At 48.7% G+C, this 27,302-nt stretch overlaps 1 protein-coding gene and 1 pseudogene across 3 annotated transcripts in view; one reads left to right on the plus strand and one right to left on the minus strand.

The window, feature by feature from the left end:
* CGNL1 (cingulin like 1) overlaps positions 1–27,302 on the minus strand; it is a 163,012-nt gene that overhangs the window by 31,093 nt on the left and 104,617 nt on the right. For 2 of the 3 annotated variants that reach the window (XM_070421953.1, XM_070421962.1), the window contains exons 9-13: positions 11,046–11,249; positions 10,087–10,191; positions 4,914–5,066; positions 4,345–4,515; positions 175–336 (exon numbers count right to left, since the gene is read on the minus strand). In XM_070421953.1, coding sequence (XP_070278054.1) covers positions 175–336; positions 4,345–4,515; positions 4,914–5,066; positions 10,087–10,191; positions 11,046–11,249 — 795 coding nt within the window. The remainder of the gene's footprint in view (positions 1–174; positions 337–4,344; positions 4,516–4,913; positions 5,067–10,086; positions 10,192–11,045; positions 11,250–27,302) is intronic. The other variant, XM_070421972.1, reaches the window with a different exon arrangement.
* On the plus strand, positions 20,327–21,817 carry LOC139003027 (F-box only protein 33 pseudogene; annotated as a pseudogene).

The following is a 27,302-nucleotide window of genomic DNA, read 5'->3' on the forward strand; positions in this document are numbered from 1 at the left end:
AAATCCTGGTCAGGGCACATACAAAAGATAAGAAACAGCCTTCCTAACGTCTGGCTGGTTGAGAGAATAAAAAGCAGGGACTCCCCAGAGGCTGAGGTCTGCACAGGGAAGCTGCTTCCCTCGAGTCCCCCTCCCGCTCTCCACAGGCCCTGGCCGCCCGGGTGGCCCACAAACCTCCATCTGCTTGATGAGCCTGCCGCGGTCATCTTTGAGGTGACTCTTGGCCTCCAGCTCGTACTCCAGGTCCTTCAGCGTCTGCTCCAGGAGCTGCTTCTTCGTGAGCGCCTCATCCTGAGCTCTCTGGTAGTCCCGCAACTCTTCCTCCATCAGGCGCATCTACAATGAGAAGGGGTTGCTCAGCTGGGGCACGTCAGGGGCCCAGAGCCCTTGACAGTGCGCAAGCAGAGCCTGAGGAGGAGCAGGGGGACCCCACTACTGAGGTCAGCAGGCCTGAGTGCCACTGCCCTTGGGGTCTCAGTTTCCTCTTCTATAAAAAAAGGGGGGGGAGGGGCTTTTCCAGCTACAGGTAGCAACCCATTGGGTTATAAATTTAATATAGTAGATGTTGACCAGAATTTTAAAATTAAATATAAAAGAACTAGAGGCCCAGTGCACGAATTCGTGCACGGGTGGGGTCTGGCTGGCCTGCCCCAATTGGGGCCTACTGGGCCAGGCTGGCTGGGGGGAGGCGACCCGGGAGGTTGGCTGGCCGGCCCCGCCCCTTGGTCAGACTCCCGGTCAAATTCCTGGTCAAGGGGACAATTTGCATATTAGCCTTTTATTATATAGAATACTCAGAGTAGAGTACAAGCAAATAATGTTTTGTAAAACTCTTGCACTAAATATTCACATATCTGTAGGGATGTATTACTGGTTGCAATGCAAGAGGTATTTTTCCCCTCCGGTCATGATCAGAAAGCCACGGTGCTATTCTAGCGGATAACTGCTTGCCCACTGGGATCAGCATCATTCCAATAGAGGTTTAAAATTAGGGGGAAATAAAAACAAAATAATGACCCTCCAAAGCAACCTGCATGCACAAAATCTAATAATATAAACATGCCAGTGAGGTGAAAATCATTGTTCTCTAGAAGAAAAATTAGTGGTCATAACTGACAGTGCTCTTTTCATCCACAAGGTGGCACTGAGCTAACAGCTTTGAAGGCTGCAACAGACAAGAGAGTTTGATTCACAGGGATGGGCCTGGTTTTCCACTTCTCTGGAATCTCCTGGAAGGGACCAGCCACCTCCGCACACACTAGGCATTACTGAAACATCTGTGTGGACAAATTCGGTGAAGCCCGAGGCTGTCTGTTTTGTTCTCAACTTCCTACCCTTCTGGAGAAGGCTGAAAAGCACAGTCTTAGGAAGACTACACCATGGGGTTACTTCCTTCAGGGAGTACATGAGGGTAAGTGACAAACTCCAAGACAGAATCCTATTGCTTGGGGGAGCTTTTCACAGAAAAGTTGGGAAAGCCCCAACGATGGTCTTGGGAGGGTCAGGGGACCCAATAGGTTAGACTCGTTTAGGAAGAACAGCGGGAAAACTTTCAGATACGCGTTCCTCTCTTGGTGGCTGATGGGATCACCTGGCATTTCCATGAAAACCTCCCCTGGTGAAAACCCTAGTCTGGTTTTGGTGGAAACTGAGTGAAAAGACGACTGTGAAATGAAACTGTGAGTGAAAGCACAAGGGAACACCGTCCCATGGGTCAGGGTTAGGGTTAGAGGTAAGATTAGGGTTAGGGTTAGGGTCAGGGTTAGGCTACAGATGGTGCACTCTACTCCAGAACATTCAAAATCTCTCCAAAAAAAAGTCTTAAAAACATAATCTCTCCGTGCCTCAGTGTCCTAATAATTTGCAACACTGAAATAATTTTAAAACCAACCTAGAGCTGTTATGAGAATCAAATCAAATAATCCCAGAAAAAAACACAGGTTTCAGAGTCAGAAAGACTGACAGGCTGCGTTTCCTGGCTGCTGTCCTTCGAGATGCCCAGCGCAGCCCTTCATCGCACCGCCCAGTACATCCCTCCACTTGACCAGGATGTGCCCGGGACATCTCGAGGGCTCTGGCATACTGAGAGCACTTAATCAGCACATGCACGAGAGCATTAAGTGTTTAGCATCTGGAATCACAAGTAAGCAAATAACTGTTGAACCTACTCCTGCTGTCCTCACAGAGTTAAAACTGCCCTTTGTTGAGTGAGATTTAGAAGATAAACTGAACAATAATACATTCTGTCTTAATTTTCTAAAGATTACCTGCATCAGAACTTCCCTAGCTCCACACTGAAGGCAAAATGGGCAAAATGTCTATTTCCCTCAAAACAAAGGAGGTGAGTATGACTGCATCTGGGCTGGACCCTGCGGTTTTGTTTTGTTTTGTTTTTTTAACTTAGGATTGGTGGGTGGGGGCATAGTGAACAGAGTTGAGTTTGAGTTTTTAAGGGTCCAGAGTGATCTTCACTTGTTAATTCACTTTTGTCTTAACTGCATGAGCTCAGCAGCTTGACTCAGGGGGTAACTGTCATTGCCTTTCAGAATGATGAGGTGTCCGTTTCTGCCATTCAAACGGAAACAGTCTCACAGGGCTCCACCACTGAGAAAGTCTAAGAAGGGCCCTCTTGTTTTCATCACGAGGAATCCTTTTTTTCACTAGGGCCCTTTTATAGACAACATTGGTCTCCATCTGACCTTAACTACCCTCTCTGGACTTCAGTTTCCTTATCTAACTAGATCACTAAGGCTCCTTCCAATCTGAAGACTCCAGCAGAAGAACTGTCATAGAAAAGGCAACAGAAGTGGCCGGCCGGTGTGGCTCAGTGGTTGAGCACCAATCATGAATCAGGAGGTCACAGTTCAATTCCTGGTCAGGGCACATGCCCGGGTGTGGGCTCGATCCCTAGTGCAGGGCATGTAGGAAGCAGCCAATCAATGATTCTCATCATTGATGTTTCTATCTCTCTCTCCCTCTCCCTTCCTCTCTGAAATCAATAAAAATATTTTTTTTTAAAGAAAAGGAAGGAAGGAAGGGAGGAAGGAGGGAAGAAAGAGCAACAGAAGCAGTTTGCAAGGGTCACTCTGACACTATGGTTTTCTAAAATCAAAACTGCACACCAGGTGTTTGTTGTTATCCTGGTGAACATCTGAGTCCTCCACCCACCTTCTATAGAACGAAATGAGTTTTTAATGCCAAAGAGAACTGTGAGGCCAATAAGCTAATTTCAGTTTTTCCTTGGATTCCTGTATCCTATGACCCTGCGGGGGGGGGGGGGGGGGGGGGGGGGGCGGCGTGCTCCCAGGATCCTTCGGACGTGTTCTAGAAGTCTGTAGTAAGTATCCATTGTTCTATCTACCATACACTTCACACTGATTCGTGGGCAACTTTTCTTTGATCATCAAAGATATTAAAAGTTTGTTTTTTAAAGAAAAACATGTTTTCCTGTGGAATCTTAGTGCTCTTGGAACTGCTTATGAAAAAAAGTAAGACTTAGAATAAAAAAAATAAAATAAAAATAATGTTAGTATTCAGGATATACAGACTTTTTGCTATCTAGCCCCGCATGTTAATTATTAAATCATTACTATTTTGTATATTTTTAAAGAGGGAGCAACAAACAGATGCTCAGAAAATTGGGGTAATGTGCTCAAGGTCATGCAGCTGGCGAGAAGCACAGATAGCAATCAGCACTCACTGTATGTGCATTTCGGAGCCTTTAGCTTCCCATTAAAATAATCAAAACCATTCCCTTTATGTTTCTCAGTCCTTTAGAAGTCGAGACTTAAGGGAACTAACATTTGGGTTACTTTGTTCTATTATTCTTCACTATAAAACCAAAAATATGTTTTAATAATTCCAATACTCATAAATTCCTGAAGATTTCTTTTTGTCTCCATTATTATTATTCTGAAACTCTTGTCTACCACTCCCACTCCAATAAAAGTCTGTATTTTCTAAGACTGGCGGAAAAAAAGAACACCATGGTTACTATAATCCTTGTTCTAGGACTAAATTAAAACATTAATACATATGAATCATTTGGACACAGCTGGGCACACCACTGGTGCTCCATAAATGGCAGCTAATCTTTTTAGGCAGAAAATCTTGGATTCATCAAGGAAATGGTCGAGTTACAGTCTTGTCAATTTCACCTCAGAGGCCCGGGGTGCGTTGTGCCTTAGCAAGCCATTGATCCCATGTAACCATCCAGAGCGTTAAGACGGAGGAATCAAGCATGGATGTTGACTTAAGAATCCACCCCCAGTCTTCCTAGAAGTGCAGTCTGGAAGGGGACTCTGAATAAAGGTGGAACCAGGAGCTGGTCTGGCCTGACGTTACCTCCTCCTGCATTTTTGAGGCAGTCTGACGGGACTTTTCTGCCTCTAGGGTTTTCTCCTTCAACTGCCTTTGCATTTCTGCAAGCTCCCTGCGATTCTTCTCCTTGTAGTCATCCAGCTGGTTCTGGAGCTCCAGCGTTGATGTGCGGGACACCTCGACAATGTCGGCCATCTGGAAGAAGTGACACGGGGTGAGCCCACCTGCACGCTCCATCTGGGGTCAGGGAGCTAGCTTTGGGGCACATCTAACAGGTCGCATCTCCTCCTCTTTCCCCTACAGCCTCTCCAAAGACTCTTCAAAGCACCTAGTCATGGGCTGTCCAGGTGTAGCCACCTCTAACTAGGGAGCAGGTAGGCCCAGAATCCAGAGGGGCTGGCATAGTCTAGACCTGTTTCTCTGTATCTGGGATTCTCAACAAGCCCAATGAGCTGTTCCAGGGGATCTGCATTTGTGCTTTCACATAACTGCAGGTTCCTTAGCTTTCATCAGCCCCCAGAGAGGCTGGATCCCACACCCTCTCCTCCCTGTGCTCCCTCCCTCCATTCTCTCGCCTCTTCCTGCTCCCTCACCTCCTTCTGCAGTTTCTCAATGGTCTTGTCAAGATGCCAGCGCTCATTCTCCATTTCGTTCTTCATTCTCCTTAACTGCTCCTTCTGCTCAGCCTCCTCTCTTAGCTTCTCGGACAACTGCTTCTGCTCCTGGGTGGCCCGACTCAGACTTCCCTGCAGATGGCAGGGAAAGGACAGTGTTGTCATCAACCCACCAGGTCAGGCACAGGGACAGGCGGCAGAGCGGGTTTCACAACCACACCACAGAGCGATCAGACCCATTACATCAGTAACAAGGAAAAGGATCCAAGGAAAGCCCTCCCAGAGACACAAGGATACTGCTGCTTCTGAAGCTCAGGGGCCAAGCCGCTGTGGCCAAAACCATGTAGAGGCAGACAAAGGGTGCAAAACGGCCGAGGCTGCTGGGGGTGGCGATTCAGGGTAGTGTCTGAAAACCTGACTGCTCATGCTTGGAAAGTGAGGTAAAGTCATATATGAGTCTGGCCTGTGCGGCTCCGTTGGCTGAATGTTGCCCGTGCACCGAAAGGTCACTGGTTTGATTCTTGGCCGGGGCACATGCCCAGGTTGCGGGTTCAATCCCCAGTCAGGGTGCACATGGGAGGCAACTGATAGATGTTTCTCTCTCACATTGATGTTTCTCTCTCTCTCTGCCTCTCCCTTCTTCTCTCTCTAAAAATCAATTTAAAAAAATATTTTTTTAAAAAGTTATACATGAGGCCAACCTAAACCTACGTGGCAATTTACATGTTGTGATCTACAGCGTTGCACCTAACATTCTTGAATTTGCGCTGCTGTGCAGATGACCGTTATAGCTAACAATGAATCTATGAGGACAGAGAACACGTCCACAGGCCAAGAGCCCACCTGGGTACAGGGAGCTGTAATCATCATAATCCAGGATTGGACTATCCCCAGCAGAAAAAGAACTTGGCAATCCAGAGGGTGATGACTTGATAAGTAGGAGGTGTTACAGGGAGAGGCACCAGTCAGAAAAATGCACGTGTGGCTACCTAGTGACTCAGCACCAAATACTACTAGTTAAAATGCAACCATCTTGGGGGGCGACATTTCCCCTGGGTTTCCCTGGATCTCTCATCTCACAACCTCACATACACTGAAGCCCTCATATGAAAAACATGCAATTCTGAAACAAAATCCTAAGGCAGTGGTTCTCAACCTTCTGGCCCTTTAAATATAGTTCCTCATGTTGTGACCCAACCATAAAATTATTTTCGTTGCTACTTCATAACTGTAATGTTGCTACTGTTATGAATCGTAATGTAAATATCTGATACGCAGGATGGTCTTAGGCGACCCCTGTGAAAGGGTCGTTCGACCACCAAAGGGGTCGCGACCCACAGGTTGAGAACCGCTGTCCTAAGGTATCTCGGGAAGGTCACAGCGGCTTCTGTAAATGGCTGAGGGGTGAGACCACTGGTGTGAGGATGTCAAGAAGAGACACAGCTCAGAATGGGGCAGCAGGACCCACACATGGGGGGTCCTCCGGAGAACGTCGGGAGGTGCTGAGGGCTGAGTGGGTTCGTACAGGTACCGCTGAGGACCTGCTCAGTCAGTGTCCCTGCAGAGGCTGCACACCAATGGTTTATATGTTTACAGTGCTTCACAGTTTACAAGCTGCTGTCACGTGCAATAACTCAGGCATCTTGAAAACACTCCCAAATCACTTCAGGCACTGCTGGTTTGCATGTGAACAGCTCTGCTGGCCAACCACCTGACCTGGGGCCAAACAGCCACCTGTGAAGGCGTCCTTGCCCCTCTGGCTACATGCAAAAAATCAGCCAACTCAGCCAGCTGCTGGAGTTAATTGCTGTGGGGATCCAAAGTCAACAAAAGTGGCTGGGGGGAAACAAAGGTGCTAAGGAAAGGTAATCCGAAGTTCAGCGTGGGACCATTAGCAGGAGTGCTTCCCACCACAGCCCAGCTGGGCACACACCAGCCTGGGATCTGCCTGCGGCTGATTCAGTGGTGTTAGGGCCAAGGGGGGCATGCAGGGTAAGGTGAGCAGTGTATGGTTCCACTGTGTGGAAAAAAACCTCTCAGAAACATGTATCTCAAGATGTAAGTTCTTGAAAAACAATAATACCCATACAGAGGGCAGTCAATGGCTTTCCATAGAACCTTCAGGATCCAACTCAACCCCTACACCTACAGGTCCCCCCAGCCTCTCCTTTTCTTCCTCCTGGATCCCAATCCCAGGGCTCCGGGTCAGCAGACAAGCCAGCCACCGCTCTATTCAACCTCCATGTGATGGGTGCATTTCAGCTCCACCCCTGGCTCAACCCACCCAACTCTGCTCTCCTGCACCACTGGAGACCAAGGCTCACACACTGTGGGGCTGGGGCCCAGCCAACACCCATCCCCTCAACACACACACACACACACACACACACACATACACACACACATTTTCTTAGAAGAATAGTTTTCACTAAATTATTTTTTAAATATTTCTTGTATGCTTGCCTCTCTTGCAGGGTAGTAAGATCTGTAAAGGCGAGGAATCAATTTTCTATCTGGGTATATCTCATAACCCAGACTCACTGTGAGTATAATAAAACTCATTGGTTGAAAATTAATATCTATTCCCAAAAGTGACCTAAAGACTTCTTATACCTGAGTCATCAGGCAAAGGTACAGTCCTCCTTCCTGAAAATGCAGATTCTGGCCCTTTCTGATGGAATCCACAATTCTTCTTGGAGTGGGGCCCGAAAATTTGCACTTGAAAGTGCCCAGTTAATTCTAATATACTCTGAAGTTTAGAGATGCTGTTTAGCACATCTCTCTATAGCTTTTCCTCTTTGGTTATTTAAGAAACAATGTTCCGATACATTACTGCTGAGAAAACATGTCCCAAATTCACATGAAACATGCCCCAAATGGCAACTTTGCATTTGGCAGTTAGGAGTGAAATGCTCTGTAGCTACCGTGACTGTATTTCCAAGACCAGCAATACAAGCCCCTTGACTAATACTAGGGTCTAAACTTGGGGAAAATTTATCAACTTGATAAATTTATTCTTCATGAAGGTGCAACAGATCGCTAAAGGCAAGGAGGTTTTGACATGTAAAACGCTCCCTCCCAGGGCTAAGCCCCCTGCAGTGGCCAGCCTTGGGAAGGGGCATGCAGAAGGAGGAGCTGCCTATCAGCTTCCAGATTTTTGAGAAGCCCTCGTGTTTTACGGTGACGGTTCACTAACTTTTCACAGCACTAACTTTTGAGACCAGATAATTCAGGTTAACAGTGATAAGGTGGCCGGGCCCTTCTTAAATCCCTGCTGGATTGTGTGAGGATGGCCACACACTGCATGAGGCATCCGCACCATCTTCCCACCCGGGAAAGCAGGCCCAAACACAAGTAACAGGTGAAGGATAACTTCCAAGGCAAGGACAGAGCAGGGGGGGGCAGTGGCTGCATTATCTGTAGGCCTTGAGGCGTCATCTGTTCTCTCCCCTGGATTGACTAGGAGCCTGGACTCACTGCTGGTGAACGACTTCCTTCCGCGTGAAACACCAAAGGACGATGCGATTGAGGGCCTGTAATAGCTGCGCCCAGCGCTCCGTGTGAGCGTGACACGAGGTGCAGATCTCTGTCCATACAGAGGACTAACGTTTCTCCTCTCTCTGTCCCCAACTGGCTCACAGACTGAAACCCCACATTTTGGCGGCTGGGCTGCAGCCATCACAAGTCTTAAACAGGAGCACAGGGAAATGACCATCCACACAAAATCAACCAAACAGAACAAGAGTTTGTAACAAAGATCTGGAGGGAGGGAGGGAGGGAGGGAAGGAGGGGAGAGGGAGAGGGGGAGGGGGAGGGGGAGAGAGAGAGAGAGAGATCCAAAGCAAGGACACTGAGATCACCAAAGTCAGGGGGAAGAACAAACAAACAGGGTTTTATTATATATAAAGTCAAGGTCTCTGTCAAAAGCCAGAAAGAAGGTGGAGACCGCTGAAGGCTGAGGGCCCTGAGTTAAGGGGACCTGAGAGAATCCTAGTACCTGGCTCCTCTCCTCCACCCCGAAGGGGTAAAGCTGGGTACTGGGTACGGAGAGGAAAGATGCCATGAGGCCTACAAATCTGGATGCTGCCTGCGGGCAGCTCTCACCACTTCTCACGGCCCCTCCCCCACCTGCCCTCAAGCTCCTCCCAGACAACTGCTCAAAAACCGAGCTTTCACCTTCTCAGGGGCTTTCACCTTTTCAGGGACTCGCCTGAGGGATGGTTGGTGCTGGTTCTTTAAAACCAAGAGCAGGGAGACACCAGGGTCACATGGAGGTCACTGTGCAAAGTCAGCTTCAGGGCAGACTATTTTTTAGAACGCACTTCAATCAAGCTTTCTAAACTTCCAGTGGGAAAAGCTAATTTTCTAAGAACCTACTGATTTTGATGGAGATAGCTATTTAGTTTCAAGGGAAGGACTTCCTCCAGCCCCTGCCAAAGCCATCTTCAAGGTCTGCACTCGCTGGAGTCTGTTTGCCCAGAGGAGAGAGAAACTTGGCTTCTGCCAGAGAACCAATCAACGCCATGGGGCCTGGGGGACAGCCCTGCCCGCCTTCTCTCACAGGTCACGTTTATATCGGGAAAGCTGTCAAGCTCTCTAATGTCGAGATCAGCATTTTTCTTTTTTAATATATTCTTATTGATTTCAGAGAGGAAGGGAGAGGGAGATCAGAGAGAATCATTGATCGGCTGCCTCTTGCATGCCCCACAGGGATCGAGCCTACAACTCCAGCCTGTGCCCAGACCAGGAATCAAACCAGGACCTCCCGGTTCATAGGTGGACCTCCCGGTTCATAGGTTGAGCCATGCCCGCTGGGCAGGATTTTTCAACCCTGGTACTGCTGACATTTGGGGCCAGACCCTTCATTGCTGTGGGGCTGTCCTGTGCCCTGTAAGATGTGCAGCAGCATCCCTGGCCTTTCCCCACTAGATGCCAGCAGTATCTCCCCTCGTGTGAGAATCAAAACTTTCTCCAGACACCGCCAAATGTCCTCCAGGGAAGACCCACTGGTCTGGGTGGACACTCTGAGGTCAGTGGTTACTACAAAGGAGCTACCCGGGAGGCGAGGACCAATGGCAATCTGTACACATCCCTCCGCCCCTGCTTCTCGGGTCCCTGTGTGAGGGATAGAGATGACAGCCTCCGTGTTTACCTGAGCCTCTTCCAGCTCACTCTGCAGGGCCCTTTTGGCTGCCGTGGCTTCCTTTTCTTCCTTTCTTGCACACACGAGGGCCTCCTCTAACTGTCGGATTTCCCCCTACGACAAAACAAGGGGTCAAGGTGTGCTCAGATGTGTGCTGCGGCTATGCGGCTGGCTCGGTGCAGGAGGGGAGTGAAGGAGACACAGCCACAGCCCGAGTGTCCTGGGCCAAGGTGGCACACAACAGCCGTGCTCCTGGATGCGTGTGCCTGTCTGCAGTTCCGTGCTCAGCCAGACGTGAACACCTGAATCACCTGGGATGGATTTTGGAAAACACTGATATCCAGCCTCGCCCCTGGAGCAGGTACTGAGGGAACCGACTCCGGCACCCAGTCTTGGAAAAGGCTTCCAGGTGACTCCGACCTTAGGGGAACCTCTGTTGGAACGCATCTCCCTTTCCATGTCTTTTGTCCCCTCTTTTACTGTCAGCAGCCCTCAGTACCTGTCTCTTTAGAACAGCCCCCACCTCTAGAAACCCAGTAAACCAGAGCTGGTTTGTTAAATTGGTTTGGGACTTCAAACACCATCAACTGTGTGTTAACAGAGAATAAATGGTGATGAGAGAGAACAGACCCGAGGGTGCTGCTGAGATGGCCTTTTCGGGGATGGGGAGGCCGCTGCTCGGTGTCCAAACATTGAGCGTGTCTGCTGTCTGCGTGATCAGGGTTCCTGTGCCTACCCAGGCATGCCCCACCCTGCCTTCATCAGCCCTGCTCCCAGACCTCACTAGGAGCTCAGCTCCCATTCAAACCACTTGTGGGGAAACAAACAGCATGGCTTGCAGAGAGGACACAGTCCCGAGTGCTTGGACCTTTCCTACTAAATGATGGCAACGCATCCCTTCCCGCTCCTGACACGGCTCACACAGGAAGGCGGATCCGCCTCCGCCCAGCGCCACGAGCCCCCCTCACCTCGTACTTCCTGAGTGTGTCCTTGGCTTTGGCCTCGTCACCTTGAAGGTCAGCAGCCTGCCTTTGCAGCCGTGCCACGCTCTGCTCCAGCTCGCCCAGGCTGCCCCGCAGCCGCTCGTTCTCCTCCTCCAGGGCCTGCACGCGCAGCTCAGCATCCACCTGGGCCTGCTGTGAGGTGCTCCGACTGGCCAGGACCTCGACATTCTGTGCAAAACATGGAAACCAGTGTCAAGGGGCAGTCCCCAGCTTGGAAGACAGCTGACATTTATTAAGAAACCATGACGTGCCCTGGTTGGTTTGCCTCAGTTGTTAGAGCTTCAGCCCTTGGACTGAAGGGTCATGGATTCGATTCCGTAAGCCAGGGGCTGGCACACTGCAGCCAGCAGGCCAGGTCCAGCCCGCCGGCCACCTGTGTGAAAAATGCGGTGTTACTGGAACACCACCACACCCGGACACGCTGCTGATGGCTGCCTTCCTGCTACCACAGCAGAGTGAGGAGTTGTGGCCGAGACCACAAGGCCTGTGGTGTCACGAAGCCTGACGAACTTACGAACCTGGCTCTTTACAGAAAGATTTAATCCTTGCCTATATAAGTGCCTGACATCTAGAGGAGGCCCTTGTGCGCACGAGAAAGGAAGAGAAAGAAGCCAGAAGGGCCCTGGAGAGTGAGCTAGGAGGTGCTCAGGTAAACACTGAGGGCTCACACAGATCTTCAACCTTGAACAACTCTAGGAGGTGGGTACTGTTCTTATCGTCATTTTAAAGACAAGACGCTGAGACTTGGGTGGATTAAGGGACTTGTCCACGTTCACTCAGGAGGCAATGCATGCAGGCAGACTGCATCCGCAACCTGTTCCATAACCTGTGGCCACTGCCTCCCGGTGGGTTCACTTCCCTGACCCCTCACCATATGCAGGGCCTCTTAATAGAAGCTCTTGATGAAGGACAGTTTCTGTGTATAGATGTTCTTTAATGTCCAACACCAATTGAGAAATTAAAATGTGTTTTAATTACAATATAGTTCATAGTGCAAGCTCTAGGCACTATCACCTGAAAATGAGCCTGTGCTGCACACAAGTCCTAACAGAAGGAACAGCAGCAATAGCAGGATGGTTCTTATTAGTCCCAGATGTCTCATGGACTTATCATTTTTTTTTGGCTCAGTAACCTCAAGTGATGATAACTGGCCTTGTCCAGAATTCCACCTCTCTCGGCAGATCTCTCACCTTCCATTTCTCCGCTACTACAACGATGCCCAGATTAGCATACCGACTGCTCACGAAACAGCGATGCAGATGTCTGCAAGGAAAGGAAGGCCCAGGGAGGGCGAGGTTCAGCTCAAAGGCTATGTCACAGCCCACCTGGGAGAGCTAGATGCCGGGATTGCTTGCTTGCTTGCATAGCCGTTCAGAAAGATCTTTAAATCTTTTAGCAGTACAGTAAGCTGTATTATCTGGAACTTAACCAAGGGGAGAGTTTCAGAAACCACTGCATCTTTTCACAACCCAAATGTTCAGTTCTATACATTCTACTGAGTCAGAACACAGTTAACGGACATGGCGAGGAGAACTCAGGGGCCCAGCAGCTGAGATTTCTCGGCACTTCTTGGATATCATCTCCTACTTAAACCAACAGGATGAACGAGGAGAAGCAACGTGTGGCAGAAAGCTTGAAGACGGATCTAAGGAATCCAATAACTGGTCAGACCAGGGAAAGAAAAAGTCAGAATGCCCATTCCTGCCCTAATTTTTCCATCTATATATATAAAAGCCTAAGCAACTGTCTGACCGTCTGGTAGCTATGATGCGCACTGACCACCAGGGGGCAAACGCTCAACACAGGAACGGAAACCACAGGCATGGAAACATGGAACAGACTGATGAAACAATCTCAGAGGAAAGGGGGAGGGGGGAGGGCCAGAAGAGATTAACCAAAGATCTTATATGCATACTAGGGTCCCTTGGCCTGGCCTGCAGGGATCGGGCCAAAACCAGCTATCCGACATCCCTCAAGGGGTCCTGGATTGTGAGAGGGTGCAGGCCAGGCCGAGGGACCCCACCGGTGCACGAATCTGTGCACCAGGACTCTAGTTAGAAGATAAGACACTACAAAGCTACAGTTATCAAGACAGGGTAGTACTGGCGAAAGGATACATGTATAGATCAATGGGATAGAATTGGGAGCCCCAAAATACATCCTCAAATCAACTGATTTTCAACAAAGGGGCTAAGACAATTCAATGGGGAAAAAAACAGTCTTCAACAAATGCTGCTAGGACAAATGGATATATATATCCATGTGCAAAAGAAAAAAGAAATCAGACCTCTTCCTTACACCAAACACAAAAACTAACTCAAAATGGACCACAGACCTAGATGTACAAGAACACAGACCTAAAACTACAAGAACAGGACAAGGACACAAAACAGGATCTGGTTTAACCTGGACTGGGGCCTAACTGGCACCCTGACACACTAGACAAAGGAGCTCATGCTGTGTTTTGATGTTTAGAACTTGGTATTTTCAGTTTGAAAGTTGTGGGACACGTTCTGATCCTGAGAGGACTGAGCAGGCAAGAAGATCCCTCAGTGTGACCAACAGGGGTCGGCTCCAGTCCCAGCTCCCAGCTCCCAGCTCCACAGGGCGAGCGAGCAGGAGCTTGTGTGTGTTCAGATGCTCAGTCCCGTTTGTAACACACTTTTCTTTGTGCCTTCATAGTGCGGTAGACCACATTATGTTTACAAATAAACTAACTTAAGCCTCTGTTGACAGTCCTTTCCCGAACCCCTTCCCTGTCCCCACCCTGCCACATGCACCCAGTCCACTATTTTATATAAAGCCCAGAGGACAAACTTCCTCTTTCTGAAACCATCCCTGACTCACCTGCAGCAGTCTTGGAATCTAAACACATCAAAACCATATCCCTTTGTTCAAGGCAAGTCCCCCAAGCAATTCTACTCCGTGACTTCCCAGTGAAAAGAAACCTGGCTGAGAGGATCTCCAAAAGCCCTTGCAACTTGGAACTTTGATCTATGCGCCGTCTTTTCCAGATGCTTACAATGTGTCTCATGAATGTGGCAAAGGCAGCGGAAGGCCACCAAGGCCAGAAGCTGGTCAAGATCCACTCGGACAGGAGGTCACTGGGGACAGCCGCTGACCTCACTTAAGCTGCTGGCGCTGCACTTCGGCGACTCTTTGATCTTAAGTCCTGCCTGTCCTGAGACTAGGGAGGAGGTCCCATCATAAAGAGCACAGTTTCTAACCACCCATTTAGCGTGTCATGTCGCCTATGTGATACCTATTTTTAAAAGGATTACATTGATTTTCTTTTTAACATTTTAACTATTATTCAGTCATAAGTAGTTAAGAAACAGCAATTTCAATCCCTCTGCCACTCATTCTAAAAGGCTGAAGGCACCTCACTGGGTCAGCACCGCGGAGGCAAAAGCAGCAGATGTGCTGTGTTCCATGGTTTTTCAAGGTCAGACCATCCCCTACAATTGCACTGAAATCACTTCTGCACCCACCCGACAGTCAAGGCCAAAGGCTGGGTAACAGTGTGTGGGTGGTGTAAGGAGGCAGGTTCTCTCAGGCCCTGCTATGGGGCCAGGAACTGATACGCGCTCCCAGAGGGCAGTTTGTTAGCATCCATTAAAACGATAATGTGCGTTCTCTCCGACCCAGCAATGTTTCCTCTAACACTCATCCTACACGTGTGCAAAAGGACATATAAAAAAGGTTATTAATTGCAGCACCATAAGAGCAAAAGATTGAAAACAACTAAATGCCAATTAATCAGGCATTAGCTACATGTTATATTAGTGTGATTAAAAAAAAAAGGAAAAGAAAGTGAAAAAAATGCAAGAAACAGGCTATGACACATGGCATACTCCTGTTTGTATAAGAAGGGAGTAGGAGGGATAGAGATGTATGTACTTGGCTACACAAGTAACACTGACTGACTGGTGTGAGGGAGGGATTGGGGTTATGGAAAGAAGTAGAGGCAGGGATTCCATTGCAAACCCTCTCATGACTTTTGAACTATGGAAATTTAACAGATGTCAAATTTTTTTAAAAATATATTGTTTTCTTTGAAAAATGTGACTCTCCATGGCCACAGGCATGTATCTGGAGGACAACCACCTCCCCTGCCCAGTGCTCACCTCCTCCAGCCCCCAGAAGCCCTTCCCGGCACCTTCACAGATACGCGCGGCCTGAAAGATAGCAGCCCCGAGCCCAGGGAGCAGCTGTACAAACAGAGAGCGGCGCCAACTCTCCCACGCTGGCTGACATAGTTAAGAAATTCCTTTTCACCACATATAGCTGGGAGAGTGGAAAGGGCCAGATGGCCCCGGACTTGCACTTAAGGAAGCGCTGCTCCAAACCTCCACCCAGCAACCCTGAGGCAGAGAAGTAAATGTGGGGCAATGAGAGACATCCTCGGACTGCAGAGAACTGTCTCCAAGGCCTGGGTTTTTCCTTCAAAAATGCACGTACATGTAGCATTCGACACCAGAACATTTTTCATTCCACTCTGTGTCTCTCTTTATATTCCGATACCGTGTCATTGGTGTTCCGGGAAAATGTGCCACTTCTTCTCTGGAGCATTGCCAAGCACTCTCCTCCCTGGCCACCCAGCACACGTGCACACCTCCCAGCCCGAGTAACACAGACATGAATCATCTCAAGAATGGGATTCTCAGTTTTAATCCTGAAATGCGTATCTAACAGCGCAGAAGGAAAAGCAGTCTCATTCAGGCTGTACCTCGATTCTGGTCCCGGGGCCTTTCAGCCGGCCTGGTCTCACGGGGCCTTAGTTTCCTCATTTGCAAAAGGGGGATGAAGCTACCGGACGTGAAGATATTGGAAATATCTAGTTGATGAGGTGGTGGCTCGTACGGTGGCCCCTGTTTTACCAGCAGGCCAATGAAACCCACATGCGTTTCCCAGAGGGGCAGGGCTTTGCACGGCTCACCCACATCCTCAAACTTGGCCTCATATAGCAAAGTGCACATCTTTACCAGGTAAACATCAAAGCCCAGGTTTCTCAAAGAGAGACTGAGATCTTTGAACCGTCTCTCCAGGACAACTGTACCGCAGAAATTAGATGACCCCTTGTTATCTCAAGGGCAAGTGAGGTTTCTTGGTTGGCTAATCCGTTAAAAATGTAGCTCTGCCCTAACCGGTCTGGCTCAGTGGATAGAGCGTCAGCCTGTCGACTGAAGGGTCCCAGGTTGGAGTCCGGTCAAGGGCATGCGCCTTAGTTGCGGGCACATCCTCAGTGGGAGGTGTGCAAGAGGCAGCTGATCGATGTTTCTCTCTCATCAATGTTTCTAACTCTCTATCCCTCTCCCTTCCTCTCTGTAAACAATCAATAAAATATATATTTTTTTTTAAAATGTAGCTCTGCCCTGGCCGGTGTGGCTCAGTTGGTTGGGCATTGTCCCATGCACTGGAAGGTCACTGGTTTGATTCCTGGTCAGGGCACACATCCAGGTTGTGGGTTCGCTCCCTGGTCAAGGTGCATACAGGGGGCAACTGATCAATGTTTCTCTCTCACATCAATGTTCCTCTCTCTCACTCTCACTCTCTCTCTCTCCTTCTCCCTTCCTCTCTCTTTAAAAACACCAATACAAACATATATATATTTTTTAAATGTAGCCCCATAACCCAGTCGAGGATGGGCTGGTAAACTAATGGCAACTAAAAATATTCTCCCAAAACAGACAAACAGCATGTTTCAACGTGCTGAATGGCTAAATTTCTGCAAATTCAGAAATAGGTGATTTTTAACCATATGCTCCAATTACTGATTTAAGGGGGGTGGGGAAATAACATATACCTTTATCACACACACAAATAACCAAAACCCCAGTCTTTGCCAAGTACCACCATTCACTGCAAATAATGACCTGCTTTACAAGCAGGCACATATTCATGAGTTACCACCCACACTTAGAAATGCTCACAGCGTCCCTTGGGGCCAAGGGAAACTTATCCACGACAAGTAGAAACCTCCCCATAGCACCACGCGCGGCCACATCTGAGCGTCTGGTAGCTTTTCCTGCAGGAGCACAGACCTGACCTCACACAGGTTTGCTCCTGATGGATAACAAGTAACCTCATGGGACAAGGCTCCCCGGGCTTGTCCTCATGCAGACGCAACACAGACACATCAGGTCTTACTAATTAACCAGGCCTCTGCCTCTGCCTCAGCTGGCTTTTGTTTCCCTTCTGTCTCCCTTTTTTGCTGAATGAGTGAAAACATCTGAGGCATGGAGGCCAGGGAATGGAATGTGGGTTTGTCGGTTCCGTGTCACTGGCCGCCCCACACTCCAGTGCTAAGGCTGCAGGAGCTCAGCTGATGGGTACGCACAGAGGACCCTGGGTCAGGTCATCTGCTGGGGGGTGACCACCTTGTCACCATCACAGCTGCGGACGTCCGCTTTCATTCCCACAATGAGGACCGGTCTCACAAACATAATGAGACCCTTTCTCACTCTGAAGTGTGAAGAACCAGGTCCCCTGTACTGTGTCTTCAACTCTCCCCTCATCTGAGCAACAGTAAACTATTTTGGAATAGAAACAACATATATTTTAGTCATAAGGCACTCACTTCATCTCTTTCCCTCGTTGTCTGTGAATTTCATAGCTAAGGCCTCTAAGCCACGACTTCTTACATTTTAATAAGCATAGGACTCACCTGGGGATCTCGTTAAATAAAACCTCATTGTGACTCAGGAAGGATGGGGCAGGGCCCGACCCTGTAGTTCTAATGCAGTGGTTCTCAACCTTCTGGCCCTTTAAGTACAGTTCCTCATGTTGTGACCCAACCATAAAATTATTTCGTTGCTACTTCATAACTGTAATATTGCTATTGTTATGAATCGTAATGTAAATATCTGATATGCAGGATGGTCTTAGGCCACCCCTGTGAAAGGGTCGTTCGACCGCCAAAGGGGTCTCGACCCACAGGTTGAGAACCGCTGCTCTAATGGGTTCCCTGGTGGTGTCACCGATGCTGGTCTGCGGCTCCCACTTTGAGGAGTGCGGTCTGGGCTGAGAGGCTGCTCAGACCGCAGGGCCAACTGTGGAGTCCTTTACACTCCTCGGTGTGACCCCAGTGCCGGGGACTGGGAGTCAGGCGACTCAGGTGCTACTGAAGGCTTCGCAGACAGCTCACACCGTGACCTCTGCAAGCCCTTGACCCCTCTGAGCTCCATTCACATCCTTAAAGAAAGTGTAATAGGTAATATTCCTCTAAAAGGGCCAGAAAATCCAAAAGAAAGGTGAGACATAAACACCTGAAAAAGCTGACCTCACTACATGAACGAACAGTGATGCTTCCTTCCTCCTTTTTGCCTCTGCCTACTGACTGGTCCAATAGGGGGAGTGAGCATTGAAAAGCATCATTTCCAAACCCCTATTCTGAGAATGACGTCAGTTTCCATAAACCCCCTCCCTGCATTTCCCCAGGGCCGACACCATTCCTTCCTCACGTATCTGCAGTTCAGAACTGCACTGGTTCAACAGTTGGATAAGCTCTTTCTATTTGTCTGTCTGTGTTCGTGTTTGTGTGTTTGTTTTTGACTAAGGAGCCGTGCATGAAAGAGATGGGAATCAACGTGGCAAAGAAGTAGGTGGTACTCATGACCGACACCCCAAGCAGTTCAAGGAAGAGTTGATTCCAAAGCCAAGAGGAGTAGAGGTCAATATTCATTTTCTTTTGTTAGAAGATGTGGATTCTGGACCAGACTCTGCTAATAATTTACGGCATGAACATGGTAGGCAAGTCACTTGACCTCCATCTGCCTTCGGTTTCCTCCTCTGGAACTTGAAGTGGTCAGCCTAGCTAATTTCAAGGTCTCTGCCAGATCTAAAGTCCAGAATTCCAGAATGAACTTGAAGAAACTGGGCAATATTAGGCAATCATGGAATTAAACTAAGAATTCCAATAAAAGTTCTACTCAACCAGTATGCTTCCATTTCCTCTTCAAATGCCGTCAACTCTCCTCAGACCACTTTACCCATGTCCCTGCCACCACCTCTCGAGCTGAGGACCATCTCTAAAGACAGCAACTTCCTGCCATGGAGCAGTGTTCTCAGCCCATTCTCTCCCCCACCGTCAATAACTTGCCATAACTCACCAAGTATAACCGTGTCATGCTTAATGAAGATTCTGTTCACATCCTGTTTTTGTTTTGTTTTTCATTGCCCTACTGGTGATTTTCCTGCTTATAAAACCACCTAAAAGATGCTCCCTTTCACTCAAACTTATAAATCGGTGATTACATAGATTAAAAATGTGACTGATTTTCTTCACAATCTCCTCGTGAAATAAGTCACTATATGCTGGAAGCCGGTCCATCCTTGCTGCTTGACACAGTCGCTGCAGGGAAGAAACATCTGCACAGCAAATGTTTCAAGGGACCTGGCATATATGGCATACTGTTCTTAATACGTTTGCTCCCCTTCTTGGCGCTATGTGTTTCAACCAAGGTCACCTCTCCGAGAAAGGTTGTTTCCCCAGGTGAGGATTTTTCCCTGAAGTTAGGGAGGGAGTAAAACCCCTTAACTAAGTGCCAGGCGGGTAGTTAATCACTTTAACTACGAACAATCACGCTTAACACTTGGAGTGGGGGAAACGAGTTAAGTCGGCTCGCGTGAATTGCGTGTACTCCGCGGGAGCCGTCTTAACTCGGTTCATATAGATTTGCGGTGGAGTGCGGGAAACGTGTAAGCTCGGGCCGATTGTAACTGCGTATTACCAAATATTTGTTTGTTTGCCGTTCACAAAGATACCTACCTGCGTATGCGAACCGTTTCATACCCATTGGGGTAATAGGTATCATAAAAATCCCTGATTTTGCGCGGGAAACCTAAATAATTGCCCGCGCCATCTTATATTTTGGCGGGAAATTCACCCCACACCGGAGTGTTAAGCTACATAATCTTTACTCCCTGGAATGGAGATAAGAAACGCCCTAACCTTTGGAATAGAAATTGACGGGATTAAAATCAACTGGTATAAATACAGATGTAACAAGACAATAAAACACAGAACTTGGCTGGAGATCCTGGCTAGAGAACCTGGCTAGGCTGCTGATCAACTGAACGCTGCCTCCGTGTCCTTCCTTCTTCGCCGACTCCATCCACACCTTTGGGAACCCTGGACCTGCTGCGGCTGGACGCCGGCAGAAATCGGCCAGACGACAGTTTTGAAGTAACTGAGTCTGCAGGCCTCAGAGGCTGTGAGTAAAGGTTGAGAGGCTAGCGGCTGGATGGCTCTGTGCGGGCAGGCAGCAGGGGCCAAGTCGCTACCCAGCGAGCTGATTGTGCACATCTTCTCCTTCCTGCCAGTGCCCGACCGGCTGCGGGCCTCGGCCTCCTGCTCGCACTGGCGCGAGTGCCTCTTCCACCCGGCCCTCTGGCGCCAGCTCTGTGTCTGCCTCCGGGTCTCCCAGGTGGAGAAGCCTCGGCTTGAGTTCCTCATGCGCAAGTGCGGCCGGTTCGTGCGGGAGATGCGCATTGAGTTCACCGCCTCGGCCGCCGCCAAGGAGGATTACCTGAGCAGAAGTGGCGCAGACCCCGGGACTGGCAGGGAAGAAGTCCAGGCCTCCCAGCTCTCCACCCGCTGGCTGGAAGAACTGCGCACCTACTTGGAGCTGGTGCTGTGCGTGCTGGTCAGCATCCGGAACAACAGGAACCTCCAGAAGCTTAGCCTTTTTGGGGATGTAAGCGTTCCACTACAGCTAGGAAATTTGTCAGATACATACCTCAGCAAGGTGGACCCTGGTGGCAAAAAAATCAAGCAAATTCAGCAGCTGTTTGAAGAAATACTGAGTAATAGTAGGTGACTGAAATGGCTGTTCTGTGGGTTTCAGCTGGAATTAGTAACCCCAACATCACTGTCATCTCTCTCTAACTCTATTGCCAACACCATGGAGCACCTGAGTTTACTGGACAACAATATTCCTGGTAACAGTACCCTTATCACTACAATGGAACTAGAGCGATTTGTGAATCTGCGCTCACTTGCCCTGGATTTCTGTGACTTTACAGCTGAGATGGCAAGAGTCTTAAGCGATAGCAACCATGTGCCTTTGCAGCGACTGTCTCTCCTGGTCCACGATGTTTCTGTGACGCACAAGTCTCTGGACAACATGCCAAATGATGAGCATTGGGAAGCCTTGTCACGAAGGAGCCCCAGCCTCCGGGTCTATATCATGGCTTTTGAGATTAAGAGTGAAGATATGTTAAAGATTCTGAAACCCAGTATACCACTAGAGAGGATTCATTTTGACAGCTACATCACTAGTGTTTCGGGAGCTATTGTTGATCTTATATCTAGGCAATATGACAAGTTCCTCACTCATTTCATATTAATGAATGATGTGCTTGACACGTCTCTTTTTCCAGATCTTAGTGATAACCGAAACGAAGATCCATTGGTGTTACTAGCATGGAGATGCACAAAGCTCTCTCTTCTGGCAATTCACGGTTACACAGTGTGGGCACACGACCTCATTGCCATTGCTCGTCTTCGTGGCTCTAATCTAAAAGTACTTGAAGTCACTGAAGAAAGCATTGATTTTGACCCAGATGAACTGGTCGACCAGGATGTGGATCTAATGCATAACCTTATTGAGCAGGTATCCCTGGGCCTGGGTCAACCTTGGCACGCAGTCATGGACATCAAATCATTCAGTGTCTTCACTGAACCAAACTGTCATTTTTACAGAGAGATGCAAAGCTTTAGCGAAGACATTTAGCTTTCTCTTCTTTTTCTGTCTACTACCCTCCATCTCTGCCCTCTCCTCCTCCTCCTCCTCCTCCTCCTCAGTATCTTCCATATCAGCCGACCCAGAGGGCAGAGCTGACTCCTCCCTGGACACCGACACCACCATCAAGCACGGCCCTGATGGACCCATGATCCAGTCCTTCAATGCGCTGACGCTTCGGGAAGCCTGTCACCAATGACGCTGCCCGCTAGCCAGATCAACAAGGACAACCAAACCACCGACTTGAGGACAGCTGAAATCCCTTGACTGAAGAGGCCAGCAACCTTCTACAGGAACCAGGCTCCTTGTGCACTCCATCCATTATGTGTATAGCTATGCTCGCTATCATTGTTTGTCAGTCTTCTTCCGAGTCTTAACCCAATCCGAGAGGTGGCCGCTGATTTACATGCGCTATCATTTAAAAAATAAAAAAGGGGGAATTTGATGGAAGCCGATCCATCCTTGCTGCTTGACACAGTCGCTGCAGGGAAGAAACATCTGCACAGCATATGTTTCAAGGAACCTGGCGTATATGGCATACTGTTCTTAATATGTTTGTTCCCCTACTTGGCACTATGTATTTTAACCAAGGTCACCTCTCCGAGAAAGGTTGTTTCCCCAGGTAGGGATTTTTTCCCTGAAGTTAGGGAGGGAATAAAACCACTTAACTAAATGCCAGGCGGGTAGTTAATCACTTAAACTAGGAACAATCACGCTTAAGCTACATAATCTTTACTCCCTGGAATGGAGATAAGAAATGCCTTAACCTTTGGAATAGAAATTGACGGGATTAAAATCAACTGGTATAAATACAGATGTAACAAGACAATAAAACACAGAACCTGACTGGAGATCCTGGCTAGAACCTGGCTAGAGAACCTGGCTAGGCTGCTGATCAACTGAACGCTGCCTCCGTGTCCTTCCTTCTTTGCCGACTCCGTCCACACCTTTGGGAACCCCTGGACCTGCTGGGGCTAGACACCAACAACTATACATCCCTTTAAATAGTTAAATTTGCTCTCTGAGTGGCCTGTAATTCAGACACAGGTCCAAGACAAAAGTTATGCTAATAAAATACATCACACTTGCCCACAGAATGCATTTGACATAGGTGCTCATTTAAGCCACACAACAAGTTTATAGAAATACTCACGCTGGGGATAAAAATAACTATGATAAAAATACTCTGCACCTAAATAGGTCAAGTATTTCTTCCCAAGAGGCAACATGCTCAATAGTTCAGGCCTTGACATATGGAATGATCCCATTGCCCTGAAACGTCCACAGCAGGCAAATCCATACAGAAAGAAGAAAAGGCTAGCAGTTGCCAGGGGTGGGGGAAGAGGGGAAAGCAAATGTAAGGGGTTTCATTTGAGGGTGAGGGACATGTTTTGAACTTCGGACAGTGGTAATGGTTGCCCAACATTGTGAATTATACAAACCAGTAAATTATATTTAAAATGGTGAATTTTATGTTATATGAATGTTATCCCAATTAAAAAAAAAAGAAAAAGAAAAAAAGGCTAGGCCTTGGAGTGACCCAACTCAGACTGGCCCTACTTGTTTCTTTTTTTAAAAAAAAAGTTTTGCCAGAACCGGTTTGGCTCAGTGGATAGAGCGTCGGCCTGCGGACTCAAGGGTCCCGGGTTCGATTCCGGTCAAGGGCATGTACCTTGGTTGCGGGCACATCCAGTGGGGGGCGTGCAGGAGGCAGCTGATCAGTGTTTCTCTCATTGATGTTTCTGGCTCTCTGTCCCTCTCCCTTCCTCTCTGTAAAAAAATCAATAAAATATATTAAAAAAAAAAGTTTTATTTTATTGTTTAAAGTATTACACATAGTATTACATATGTCTCCTTTCCCCCCCATTGACCTCCCCCTCAGCCAATCCCCTCCCCCCCAACCCTCACATGCCCTCACCCCCCTAGCCTACTTGTTTCTTGCTAAGCCTTGGTTTTACCCTTGTTTTGATATGTGAATGGAATCATGCTCTAAGTGTGTAGCAATGTTTCAGTCACTCAGTCAAGAACTCCATACATGAATGGAAACACGCTATAAGTGTGTAGCAATGTTTCGGTCACACAGGTAACCAAGAGCTGCACAACTAGGACTTGCACCAGCTCTCTGACTCCCTGTCTGTGCCTCAGCCACTGGCTACTATGTTCTCCCAAGTGGGACAGCATCTTCAGGGATAAATCCCCCCAGAGGAGGAAAATGAAGAGCCACACCTGCCAACTAGGCTGGTTAGCCACATCCACACACCCTGATTTGGGGCAGGGCGGGAGTCTGCAGTATATCATAAAACAGCATTTCAGCAGCTTCTCTGAAACAGAGCCCTGGGTTACACGCTTTTAATTATGTTTTTGCCTTTGTTCTTTGTTTTGTTTTTTAACGCCACTCCTTAAAAAAATTCTCACGAAAAATTTCCCGGTTTCCCTGGATCCTCTCAGTTCCCAGCAGATCAAGAGAGCCTCCCTTGTATTTGTAAGGCACCACCTCCTTCACCATGATGGCCGCCGTCTAAGCTAATCTTCTGACCAGCAAGTGAAAGTTCTGTTTCGAGAGCCCAACATCCCCCTAGGTGCAGTCAGCCCTTCAAGCAGCTGCTGGCTGGAGGAAGGGACCCACCCTGCCGGCCGTGCAACCAGCTCTGCGTCACCAGGAAAACTCCGGGGGGGCGGGGCGGGGGGCGGGGAGCCAGGAAAGAAGCAGGGGTACGACACCCGGTTAGACTCACTTTGTCACTGACAGACCAGATGGCTTTACAAATGGTTAAAATCGGCTGCTGTCAGCACACACGTGTCCAACAGGTTGGACAGGATTTCTGAAGACAGACCATAAACAAGCGGTTCCCGGAGCACTGCCTAGCTGTGGGGACCCCTCCAAGGTAAACCGAAGGCTCGAGCTGGAAGCCCGCAGCTCCTAAGCGTGCCCACAGTGCTATACTGCTCCCTTCCCAGAAACCTTGTTATTTTTGAAAGTAAACCTTTCAACGTTCCCATTTTGCGGCTCCCTTGTTTCCTACGCTGTAGAAACCACACCATTTAAAAATTTTAATGAAAATGCTCAGGTCAAGAACTCTCATTCCAATAACCATTCCCCTTAGTGCCTCTTCACACCTCCAAACTAGACCAGATTCCCATGCAGAAAACGGTCAGCTCTTTCCTTTGTTCCCTCACCTCTATGGCCACAGGATCTGGAGAAAGAAAAGTGTAACTGACATCACACGGTTGGGCGGCAAAGGCTGGGAAAATACTCTCACCTGCTTTGAAGCTGGTTCCCACAGTCCCCAGAGTTAAGACATACAAGGGTGACCTTTATGTATTTCCTCTTTTAAAGATGTTGGCTGTTCCCTGGGACAGAGGTGAGCAGACCGGGCTCCTGCAAAGCCCACGGTCTCTGGCTTCCTCGTTGCGGGGCAGCCTTCGGGGCCAGCAGCCAGGTCCCACTGATGAGCCAAGGGCGCAGGGCCAGCAATAGGAACATCCTAACCCAGGTGTGGTCACCTGCGCCCTCTGAGGTTTTATCCGGGTAACAATTTCTCTAAATCGCAGTCTGGTTTCCTTAAAAACGGGCGATGCTATGGATCCATTCACTGCATGGATCAAGAAAAATGAAAGATAATAGTGCCAAGTGTCAAAACACTCGTCACTATGCAAACAGTGTGCAGGAAGGAATTCGCAATGAGCCACCCAGAAGCTGCGGAACATAAATCACAGAGTTCCTCCTGGACAGGGGCTGGAAGGAGGCGTGGTGGCGTTCTGGCCTGGTCCCCGGGGACCAATTGTTTCCCAGCCGTGGCTGCTGGCACGAGTCTCACTCCGTCCTTCTGTTCCTGAATGAAGGGAAGACAGAATGCCACCTTCCCCCTCAGAATTTCTGGGAGAGACGGGGACGGGGTGTGGAGTAACCACATCTAATCAAAGACCTGCCCCCGGGACTGTTGGAGGCCAGGGCCCATCAGTATTTTTTTAAAGCCATTTGGGCACCCACCATAGAGGCCCCCACAAATCCCCATGGTGGTCACTAGTGTGCTCACCCATTATTTCAGTCCTTCTTCTCCAGGCACATATAGGATGGTACCTGCATGCCCTCCCTTGAAGTCGGGTGTGGCCATATGACTAACTTTGGTCAATGACATGCGAGTCTGGTCTGCCATCATCCTGATTCCCAACCACCACAGGTTCCCGAGACAAAGTCTCCCAGTAACTAAAGTAGATCCCTCAGAGACACATGCCTGCATGGAGGCCAAAGATGAAACCTGGTGCTTGAACTCAAGTCCACCTAGAGACTCACAGACAGCCATGAGTCCTTCCTAGACCCTCACCCGCTTTGTGAGCAATACTGCAGGGCTCAATGGGGCCAGTCAGAGCCAGTGCCGGGGTCCTACTCTTGCTCCTATTCCTCCTTTGGCTGCCAGTACCTTTCCCCTCCCTCCCTCCCGATCTGAGTAACTCTGACACCTCTCTGGCTGGCATGCATTTCTCAGACAGCTCCCAGGGGCTCAGCCTGTCACCCCGACGCCACTCTCTTTGCTGGTAAGTTATTCCTTAACTCCTCTGGGGAAAAGGAGACAGCATCCTTTTCCCTTAGTCTCCTTTCCCTCCCACATGTCTCTCCCTCTATGGCCAATGAGCTCCACCCCATCTCATTCAGGGGCTACGCCTGGGGACCTGGGCCAGGGCTCAATTCACTTCCGGCCCCAGGTGAGCTCCTGGTCGCATCCCCAAGGACAAGTCTCTGAGCCAGGCGGCCTGACTTGAGAACCTGACAGGCTAGAAACTGTTCAGTGAGCTCTTCACAGGCAGGGCCTGCCTCTCACTCCGGGCCCAGCCCAGTACCCGTGCCTGCATAGAGGCCACAACCCGAGTTCAATGAACTAACTGGCTCTCTCTGTGTTTTTAAGTGCCTATATATTAATATATCTGGTGACAGTCCCCACACATACACACTGCCACACTGCACATTTGTTCTATATTACTTTTTCACAGTCAACACATTATTTCTGCTGTCATGTCAGTGATGGCGAACCTTTTGAGCTCGGCGTGTCAGCATTTTGAAAAGCCCTAACTTAACTCTGGTGCCATGTCACATATAGAAATTTTTTGATATTTGCAACCATAGTAAAACAAAGACTTATATTTTTGATATTTATTTTATATATTTAAATGCCATTTAACAAAGAAAAATCAACCAAAAAAATGAGTTTACTGTCACCTCTGACATGCGTGTCATAGGTTCGCCATCACTGACTGCTAGATCAACTTCTGCTACCCAGCTTGAAAACCTAACCCCAACATATAACAAAGTCTCCATGAGAAAATTCCTTCAACTTCCAAACAGCGGACATGAAAATAAGTCTTAGCACCTGCCTTCCCGACATTGAGTCCCCAGTTAGCAGATTCCCTCACTAGGGTGCGGTTAAGCTTTGCATCGCTACGAAGTCTGTCCTGACCGAATCTGCCTCGCTTTGCGCAG

Source organism: Myotis yumanensis, unplaced genomic scaffold (assembly GCF_028538775.1).
Source record: "Myotis yumanensis isolate MYYU_CA2020_CCGP unplaced genomic scaffold, mMyoYum1.0.hap1 SCAF_1, whole genome shotgun sequence".
In the NCBI taxonomy this organism is placed as follows: Eukaryota; Metazoa; Chordata; class Mammalia; order Chiroptera; family Vespertilionidae; genus Myotis; species Myotis yumanensis.